This window comes from Gregarina niphandrodes (genome assembly GCF_000223845.1).
Source record: "Gregarina niphandrodes unplaced genomic scaffold scaffold00004, whole genome shotgun sequence".
Lineage (NCBI taxonomy): Eukaryota > Apicomplexa > Conoidasida > Eugregarinorida > Gregarinidae > Gregarina > Gregarina niphandrodes.
Genome location: NW_011645775.1, coordinates 24,950 through 34,519, shown reverse-complemented (window position 1 = coordinate 34,519; position 9,570 = coordinate 24,950). Strand labels below are relative to the sequence as shown.

Genomic DNA, 9,570 nt, shown 5'->3' with positions numbered 1-9,570 from the left:
CACCAGTTGGATCACCAGTTGGATCACCAATTGATATGTCTGGGCAGATGCCATCTCCCGCACTGATTTGTGTTTTATCCACACGCCACTTGTTCTCCACCTCTCCTTTATTCTCCATTGCTCCCTTGTACTCCATAGCTCCTTGATTCATGGTATCTCCTTTGCTCCTGGTATCTTCTTTGCTCTTTGCGTCTTTTATGTTCGTTACACCCCTGGAGCCCGGCGTTTGGCTTAACGGGATCATCATGTCTTGGTCTAATGTCGTTGAGAACGATAATTTCGACGGCGGTCCGTCAGAAATCCCATTCTCCTCAACAGAGTTCGAACATTTCTTCGCAAACACGTCACCACGGGTTGTCAAAATATCCCCAGCGGCCACCTTCGGAAAGAATCCCATATCTACGACGACGGTTTTCTCAACTATGTCGCCTACAAGATTCGGTCTAGAGACTTTCAGGTCCCCCTCCGTCATTCTGGTCAGACCCGTTTCCAACGGCAAGTCCGGTCGCCTTTTCCTCACCACTCTTACACAGGGATTGGCCTGAGCCTCACGCATTTCACGGGCCGCGTCCATACCAAAGGATTCCGCGTACGCCTCGCCCATCCCCTTCCATGAGTCCATTATGTCGGACAAAATTAAATTAGGGCGCGACCCGCCACACCAAGCAACCCCCCTGGTCAACCCAACGCAACCCGATCGTGACGGGTAGACAACAACCCTACAATTTCTATATACAAGACGCCGCGAGACCCTCACCAAAACGCCACTGCTACGTAAAAAATCACTATTTTCCGAAATAATTCTGCCTCCAATAACATCACAATAATAGTCCTGAAGTTTATGTTTATACGTGTGTTTGTGCGCACACACTTTTGTCTGAAAAACAGCAAAATGCCTTCGCTCCGCATCCCTGGCGGTGCATTCGCTGCCAGAGTACATTAGTCTATGAGGCCATTATTTGCGACATTATAGCCCCGCGGACGTCCCCACCACATTACGACCATCGACTGTGCGGTCTTTCTAAGCTCGCAGGAAAACAATCCCTTCTTAGCGCGGCACATGATATTTTCATGTTCTCACACGTTACGTTCTCTATAGTTTTGGCAACCTGCCACTCCTTGGTGTCCGCCCGAAAGGTGATGTTGGGAATTGTGCGCCAGGGAAAGGATGCTTAGAAAATTGTACAGAGAAATATTGCAAACGGAGCTACCGCATGACAAACGATCCAAATACGGTTGTTGGGACTGTGGAGCGGTTGAAGCAATCACTTGTGGTACTCACGCTACCCAGCCACCGATCAGCACAACATTGGATGAGCAAACTAGTTCGACCAGTGCGGCGAATCCAACCATTATAACCTCATAAGCGTCCTTATCGTATTACCTATTATGACTATTAAGCCGTGCACCACCGATCCGGACGCTACCACGTCCGCTCCTAAAGAGACCACTACCACCCCCGCTCCTGAAGAGACCACTACCACGCCCGCTCCTGAAGAGACCACTACCACCCCGCTCCTGAGCACGCTCCTGAGCAGACCACTACCACGCCTGCTCCTGATCAGACTACTACTACCACGCCGCCCACTCCTGAGCAGACTACCACTACAACTCCGCCCGCTCCTGAACATACCACCGAGATTGTGGAAGAGGACGTGGCCGCGGACGTGGTTCGTTCCGCGGACGCTGACCCAACTAGGAATTCGGCAAGGCTCCTGAGCAGATTACCACTACCTGCTGTAACAACTCTTGAGACTACCACTCCCACTGGGGAGTAGACTACCACGACTGCCAGTACTCCGACGGGAGAACAGACCATGATTCCCACTGGTGAACAGACGAGCACTCCCGCTAGTGACATCGTGACCACCGCAATCGCGGTAGAACTGACTGCAAGCACAACTGCGGAAGAGCTGACTACCACACCTTTGACATGCACTCGCACAATTTTTATCCAACCGGCTGTGCCTCACACCACAGCTCCCGTGGAGACTCCCAGCGACCAGAATACTACCGTCATCGGTTTGTGCTTGGTGCTGCGGCGTATGCTGGAGTACAGTCTGGCACGTTCCCAAATGTTCTCGGAGGTGGGGAGTTTGTCGGTGGAGGCGAAGCCGAAGGAGCGAGTGGAAGAAAACCGAGAACAGCTCCAGACCGTGACTTGTTCGCGTAACTCTTACAGTGTGTTGTATACTCTTAAAAACCTGCCAGAAAAGCACAACGAGGATCGTTGCCTACATGGCAGCGACACCCGCTAAAGAAATAAGATGGAAGCATCGCAGTTTCGTCAGCCCCACGAACCGGCGGACACACACACCTCGCTGTAGCTACAGGGACAGCTCGGGGCCGTCTGGTAGGATGGACGTGAGCCAGTGCCAAAAGAAAAAACCTGCGGCCCCGGTACTGACGACCGCAGTGGCTACTCCGGTGGCACAGCCGGCTTTCTTTAGTCGGGAATTCCGGATCCAACGCTGGTATTTCTTAGCATCAATTTCTTTCAGTGGGACCGCAGAATTTTGCAACGCCTTTTCCCAGGACGCAGGCACGTCCTTTAAGTACTTCTTCACATGTTCCGACGCCGGGGGAGCAATCGCCAAAACACGCAACTTGGCACTTGTGCTGGTTTCTACAGGTCTTGCGACCAGCTTGACTCCACAAACTTCAAGACAAACTTCTTCATACTCCAGGGGGTGCGCGCGGTCCACGCCCATACTTGCCAAGTCGGCTTTCACAGCATTTGCCACTAGATGTTTTGTGTACGCGGCAGAGTTCTCATACGAGCGATAGATTGCCAGTCGACTGACGTGTTTGACAAAATCAAGCACGCTGTACAAGTTCTGCTCTACGTCTTTTGCGCCAACGTCTCCAGAACTAAGCTCACTGGACAAGCCCTGCTCCACGTCCTTTACATTTCCCGGGCTCTCGCCAACGACGTCTTGCTCGAACATCGCCCAAACCTCAGCAGGCGCCAAAGCCACGAGCTGGGCTGGCTTCACGTGGGGGACGCCGCTCTCTTCCGGGATTCCGACGGTCACTATTCGGGCCAGACAGTTGTCCAGTGGCGGCCTGCTTCCATCTGCGTACATAGTCCCAGCGAGCGCCACGCATCCCCCAACACCGCTTGCCACACCTGCCGTTATCGTCCTCATGCCAGAGCTTCTTAGAATTTGAAAATGCGACGGAGCCGCCGCAACACCTCTCCGCCGTGTAAAGTAAAAATGTCCCCTGACGTACTTGCCTATTGCGCCGCCTCAACTGCTACAGTGGCAGCTCGGTGCCACCTGGCAAGACGGACAAGAACCAGCGCCAAAAGAAAAATCCTGCGGCCCCGCTAGCGACGACCGCCGTGACCGCTCCTGTGGCACAGCCGGCTTTCTTCAGTCGTGAATTCCGGACCCAACGGTGGTATTTCTTAGCATCAATTTCTTTCAATGGTACTGCAGAATTTTGCAACGCCTTTTCCCAGGACGCAGGCACGTCCTTTAAGTACTTCTTCACATATTCCGACGCCGGGGGAGCAATCGCTAAAACACGCAACCTGGCATTTGTGCTGGTTTCTGCAGGTCTTGCGGCCAGCTTGACCCCGCAAACTTCATCACAAACCACCTCATACTCCAGGGGGTGGGTGCGATCCAGGCCCATACTTAGCAAGTCGTCTTTCACAGCACTAGCCACTAGATGTTTCGTGTACGCGCCAGACTTATCACACGAGCGATAAATTGCTAGTCGACTGACGTTTTTGACAAAACCAAGCACGTTGTACAAGTCCTGCTCAACGTCTCCTAGACCACTGGACAAGCCCTGCTCAATGTCTCTTGCATCTCCCGAGCTCTCGTCGACGATGTCTCTCGAGCTCTCGCCGACGACGTGTCCTAGACCAACATCTCCTGAACCAAGATCACTGGACAAGCCCTGCTCAATGTCTCTTGCATCTCCCGAGCTCTCGACGACGACGTGTCCTAGACCGACATCTCCTGAACCAAGGTCACTGGACAAGCCCTGCCCAATGTCTCTTGCATCTCCCGAACTCTCGTCGACGATGTCTCTCGAGCTCTCGCCGACGACGTCTTGCTCAAATCTCGCCCACACCTCAGCAGGCGCCAAAACAACGAGCTGGGCTGGCTTCACGTGGGGGGCGCCTTCTTCTTCTTCCGGGATGCCGACAGTCACTATTCGGGCCAGACAGTTGCCCAACGGCGGCCTGCTTCCGTCTGCATTCATCACCCCTGCCAGCGCCGCCCATCCCCCAACACCCTCTGCCGCACCCGCCGTTATGGTCCTCATACGGGTTTTAAAAACGCGACAGAATGGCCGCAGGACCTAACGTGAGCCTGCTGCGTTGTCTGCACGTGCTTACTGAGCTGTCTGCTCGTCCAGAGCCGCCCCAGCCTCTGCGAACTCCGAACGTGAAACACGGAAATCAAATACAACATGTGAAGAAGAGTTGATGGTGTGGACACAACAGGGTGCACTATGGGTAGGGTGTTGATACAACTGGCTGTCTTACGTTGGTACATGGGTGGAATGTCATAGACCCCGTGCGAAGCGCAGAACTCTAGGCACTCAGCAAACTCCGGGGAGGTGGTGCGGTCGTAGAGCAGGCGCAGCCTCTTGATGTAGTGATGTTTGGCGGCCATGACTTCGTTGACATTGTCGCTGGGGTTGTTGAAGAGCTGTTCCATGAGGTCTGGGTCTGAGGCATAGAGCTGGGCCGCTTCGAATTTTGCGTGGTTGACCATGAGAGCTTCGAACACTTTGAAGATGAGGACTCGGGCGGTGGGCCAGGGTTTGCGGTAGGTGACAGTGATGAGGACGGGAGTCATATCCTCGTCGATGGTTTTGAGTACGGCGTCCACAGCCTCCACCTCTTCCGGATCAGTCTGTGCCGCAGCCAAGCCCAGATCAGAACTCAAGGAGGCCGGTTCTGCGTGGACTGTATCGAAGGAATTGGCGGTTGTGACGATGGTGCTCTCCCTTTGGATACCCGCGGCCATGCGGAGGAGGGCCATGATGGTGGCGGTGGCTTCGTGCTCATCACCGGTAGTCAGAAGGTTGAGAAACACTGCGCGCCACTCAGGCAGCTTTTGACGGATGACGTGGCAACCGCAGGGATTGAGGCCACTGGCGAAGCTGCCTACGCAGGAGACAGCCAGAGGCGTATCGTCGCCGGAAAGCAGACGGTCCTTGAGGTGGTTAAAGTAGGCCTCGGCGTGCTCGTCCCTTTCCATGACGGTTCTGCTGGCGGGTACTCGTTCATAGACGTTGGCTACGAGTCTGAGGATGGCTTTTCGGGTCAGTTCAGTTAAAGTGGGTTCATGGATTTCCTTCAAAATTGAGTGGAGCATGTTGGCCCGGAAAAGGGCGGCACATCCCCATGGGGATTCGAGTAGTTCGGTCATAATTACCTCGGCTGCGGTAAGTTTGAGGAGGTCGTCCGAGCTCTGGTAAAGGTGCTGATGGATGACGCCTAGCCAGTTCTCGTTGTCGGCGATGGCCTGCAGCATTGGACTGCTGTCCGCAATCCGGATCAAGCAAATCCCGGCTCTCACACGACAAGTGGAGACATCGACGTCGCCCAGCAAGGTGGCCTGTCCTTCACAGCGCGACAACAGAGTGGCTGGAAGCGAGACCTTCCAGAGGTTTACTGAGTCCAGCTCGTCCGCAGTCAGGTCCCTGCGGTGCCAGCGTTTAAGCATGTCATCAAAATCTCGCAATCCCACTACCGTCGAGAAGTGTTCCGCCTTTGGAATCACATACTGCACCGCCCCGAAGTCCTGCAATAAGTTAATCATATTCATCGCAACTTGTGTGTCCTCCGCGTCCAACATATTCAACCACAAACCCGCTATCCACTCTCCGAACCGTTCCACACCCTTTTGCAGTCGGGGATAACGTGGCACACACAATGCCGTCCCTCCCAACACTTGTAACATATACGTTAAAACCTTCTTCAAAATGCTACGCCGCTCCGGGTAGTACTCCGAATACGACCAAGATCGTACCATACCCACATACCCCTCCGCCACTTCAAACTGATCCATACCATCAACAAACGGCTCCAGAATAGGCTCATCCGCCAACTCACAAATCCGCGTCATCGTTGGACGCACGATATACGCCGCCACCGCACTCTCCAATTCCATCGCCTTCTCCACCACCGGCATCATCAGATCTACCATCGGCACACTTGTCTCAGCCAAAGTCAAATACTGACATAACGAACTGAACGGCAACGCCTCACTCAACTTGGAAAAACTCTCGTCACTCGGCTACCAAAACATATCCTGACACCCCGGCATGTACCTACCACCCCGGCATGTACCTACCACCCCGGCATGTACCTACCACCCCGGCATGTACCTACCACCCCCGGCATGTACCTACCACTCCGGCATGTACCTACCACCCCGGCATGTATCTACCACCCCGGCATGTATCTACCACCCCGGCATGTGCCAAGCAACACTCCCGTGCCCCAGTAACAAACCAGTAACAAGGCGGCAACTTACATCGCTGGTAAAGTTCAGAATCGCATCCTCCCAATCCTTATGTACCATTTTATTGCTGAAAAAGCATCGCCCCAAACTAGTCTGCCAAATCTAACCCGTCTAGACTAGGGATGCCGGCCCGCATATACGAGGCTGTGCTTGCTAAGCTGTCGTTCTACGTACACTGTCTAACCTTCTCTGCCAACCTCTTCTCGGCCAGCCTCTTCTCCGTCTACACCTTTCCACTCAGTCTACTCCACTTACCGGTCTACTCCACTTACCGGTCTACTCGACTTACCGGTCTACTCCACTTACCGGTCCACTCCACTTGCCGGTCTACTCCACTTACCGATCTGCTCCACTTACCGATCTACTCTTCCGGACCTTGTCGGTCCACATGCGAACCTATGTCTGTCCGGCCTACACCTTTTGTGTCTATGCTTGATGCGCCCATTTTGCTTCTTGAGCAACAACCTGGTCCATGACGTTCGAGGCCTCCTCTCTCAACGTTATTAAAGCGTTATGGACCGCTATGATGGGACCGTCGTTGCCTTGAGCAGTTTCATTTGTCTGGCATCGAACTTCAATTCGGGGTTCTAATGGATGAGGGTTTCGGTAACCAGCGAAGCAAACGCCAGGATCGCGGAGCAATTGGCTATGAAAGAACCGTATATCAAACTGTGTGTTGTGTCAAACTGTGTGTTGTGTCAAACTGTGTGTTGTGTCAAACTGTGTGTTGTGTCAAACTGTGTGTTGTGTCAAACTGTGTGTGTACTTTCGCATAAGTCCTCCCAACGTGTGGTCTTCTTTGTTTATGCACATTGAGATGCAGTTGTTAACTCGGTGGTCCACATCCAGAACAATCTTCCGCTCGCCCGGGCCGAGCTCAATGTGCTCTAGGGGCCCGGGCCTGTTGAGCATGGAGGAGCGCGACGCCATGATTTTTCAACCAAAAATACTGCATCAAAGGTGGCCCTCCAGCCCGGCCCCCAATAACCTGCTAATCAAGTAAATAACCTGCTCATCCAAACGACCGGTTGGCACCTGACGTTAGTACGTGATCTCCTCGTTTGTGTCTGGCCCATGTCCGCTGCCAACGCTTACCGCGGACGGTCACCGGGAACGCTCACCTCCAATGCCCAGTGCCAATGCTTAACACGCCCGTTAGGGTCGGTTGATGGCGCCTAGGGGGTGGCTGGTTCGTCATTGTCTTCGTTGCTGCTGGGTTCATTGCTGCTGGGCGGGTTCCGCTGTCGTTTGCGTTGGCGTTTGCGAGTCTTGCTTCGATGGGCCCTCAGTGCGAGTTCTTCACGGAGAATGGTGTGGTCGTCCTTGACGATGTCTTTGGTGAATTTTTGACGACGTAGCATGAGTTCGGCATCGTCGAGTCCGTCTCCGACTTGCGCAGTGAAGTCTTGGATGCCTTCCGTTGCGGCCTGGGCGGCGGTTCGGGTGCAGTAGCAACAGGTGCCTGCGACGGCCGCGATGCCGGCCCCGCTGGCCATGGCACCGCCGATGATGCCGAGTTCCCAGGTCACGTCGACGTAGGCTTCGGATGTGGTTTCATTCGGAGAGGTGGTCGTGCTAGTCGTAAAGGAGGTGGTCTCAGGCGCCGGGGTGGTCGTGTCGTAGAGATTTCGCGGGTCATCGTGGTTATAACAGTAACCGCGCTCAAGCAAACAAGATACCTCCACGTTCCCCTGGTTCTTACACGGGCCCGTACAGTACCTCTCCGAGCCAATCAATTTGGAGTGCACGCAGTCAAACAATCCGTTCGGACTCGAACCGCCACCCCCTAGGTCTACAGTCGTGCTCAGCCACCGTCCATACACCCAGTTTTGGCGCACTTCCAAACACTGTGTCGTTGCCAATGAACGACATAAATTGATACAACTACTGCTCGTGATTTCGCTACTCCGCGTTGACAACCACTTAGAACAAATCGGGATCGCCTCCGGGTTCGGCTTCTTTCCTGCCGCAAGAATCCATTCACCGTCGATAGTCATTGCCGTCTCCACGTCACTCTCCTCATACCTCGAGTACTGCCAGTCCGTGTTCGGCGGCTCCGCACACACTATCGGAACAGTGTCGTCCCCGTCATCCGGCCGAATAGGCAACATGCAGTCTGAGAACAAACACTTTGGATCACGACGTAGCCACGCGTGACATGGTGTGCGCGCAAATTAGATCCCCGCACACGATCACCCCCGGCACCCCCGACATACCATTGCAGAAGGGTGGTCTGTAGGGCTCTTTGAAAAAGTACGCAGCGGCACCGAGGAATAAGGCACCGAGGAATAAGGTATTTAAAAACATACCATGATTCCCTCGTCCGATGTCTCTGTAGCTTTGAGTTCAGAATTCACTACTACGGACGATGACTTTTTCGTAGGGCGGCGGAAGAAAACTCCATGTGCTGCTGAGCCGGTGAAAGAGGCGACCAAGTTGCATTTGCCGGAACATCTCCCTTCATTCGCACCACCAAATCATGATAGTACTACAGGTGGAAGCCCCTATGTAAGGCGGCCGGACGACAATAGCCCGGCGCGGCAGCACATCGGAGCAATCGTTGTCGGAAAGTGAGTAACCCCCCGATGAGCCCGCCCTTCGATGAGCCGCCCTTCGATGAGCCCGCCCTTCGATGAGCCCGCCCTTCGATGAGACCGCCCTTCGATGACCCCTGCCGATGTAGTATTCATTTCCAAGCTGTGAACTCGATGCAGCGCTTGCAAGGTGGGGTAGGAGAAGAAATTACTCTACCGGAACTATTTCGTGACTTGGCCGCCTTGAGGACCTTCGAATCGAGTCACCCGAAACAATTACAGCTTTGGTGTGATGCACTCGAAAATTGGGACGCATTCTTGTCTTCACTATTTCCTATGGGGCTTAATGAACCACCTCTACTGCGAGTTGAGGACGGAGAGGCGCTCCTTTCTGTGCTACCCTCAGTAGTCACCATCACGTACCTTCGAACCATGTCCAACGGTAGAGGGAAAATAGGGATCGGGCCGGAACAACTAGGGCTATCTAGTCTGATTTCTCAACTCATATCTATAGACTGGTAAGCTCGCGATTGACTACG

The 9,570-nt window shown here is 53.9% G+C and overlaps 6 protein-coding genes across 6 annotated transcripts; 2 read left to right on the top strand and 4 right to left on the bottom strand.

Annotated features, from left to right (window-relative positions):
* Nucleotides 1-1,565: 1,565 nt before the first annotated feature.
* GNI_026850 (hypothetical protein) lies at nt 1,566-1,778 on the top strand (the record flags this gene model as incomplete). Its single annotated transcript, XM_011130761.1, has 1 exon — nt 1,566-1,778. A coding segment is annotated over one exon (213 nt), but the record flags the coding sequence as incomplete, so codon positions are not given.
* Nucleotides 1,779-1,817: 39 nt separating this feature from the next.
* On the top strand, nt 1,818-2,258 carry GNI_026840 (hypothetical protein; the record flags this gene model as incomplete). The annotated part of the gene is made up of 1 exon (XM_011130760.1): nt 1,818-2,258. One exon carries the CDS (start codon nt 1,818-1,820, stop codon nt 2,256-2,258), a length of 441 nt encoding a protein of 146 aa, XP_011129062.1.
* A 69-nt stretch (nt 2,259-2,327) lies between these two features.
* Nucleotides 2,328-2,948, bottom strand: GNI_026830 (putative transmembrane protein; the record flags this gene model as incomplete). The annotated part of the gene is made up of 1 exon (XM_011130759.1): nt 2,328-2,948. The coding sequence occupies one exon, from the start codon at nt 2,946-2,948 to the stop codon at nt 2,328-2,330; it is 621 nt and encodes a 206-aa protein (XP_011129061.1).
* A 310-nt stretch (nt 2,949-3,258) lies between these two features.
* On the bottom strand, nt 3,259-6,557 carry GNI_026820 (hypothetical protein; the record flags this gene model as incomplete). Its single annotated transcript, XM_011130758.1, has 3 exons — nt 3,259-4,211; nt 4,508-6,269; nt 6,510-6,557. 3 exons carry the CDS (start codon nt 6,555-6,557, stop codon nt 3,259-3,261), a joined length of 2,763 nt encoding a protein of 920 aa, XP_011129060.1.
* Nucleotides 6,558-6,923: 366 nt separating this feature from the next.
* On the bottom strand, nt 6,924-7,427 carry GNI_026810 (DNA-directed RNA polymerase II subunit RPB11; the record flags this gene model as incomplete). Its single annotated transcript, XM_011130757.1, has 2 exons — nt 6,924-7,143; nt 7,264-7,427. The coding sequence occupies 2 exons, from the start codon at nt 7,425-7,427 to the stop codon at nt 6,924-6,926; spliced, it is 384 nt and encodes a 127-aa protein (XP_011129059.1).
* Nucleotides 7,428-7,672: 245 nt separating this feature from the next.
* Nucleotides 7,673-8,608, bottom strand: GNI_026800 (hypothetical protein; the record flags this gene model as incomplete). Its single annotated transcript, XM_011130756.1, has 1 exon — nt 7,673-8,608. The coding sequence occupies one exon, from the start codon at nt 8,606-8,608 to the stop codon at nt 7,673-7,675; it is 936 nt and encodes a 311-aa protein (XP_011129058.1).
* Nucleotides 8,609-9,570: the final 962 nt, after the last annotated feature.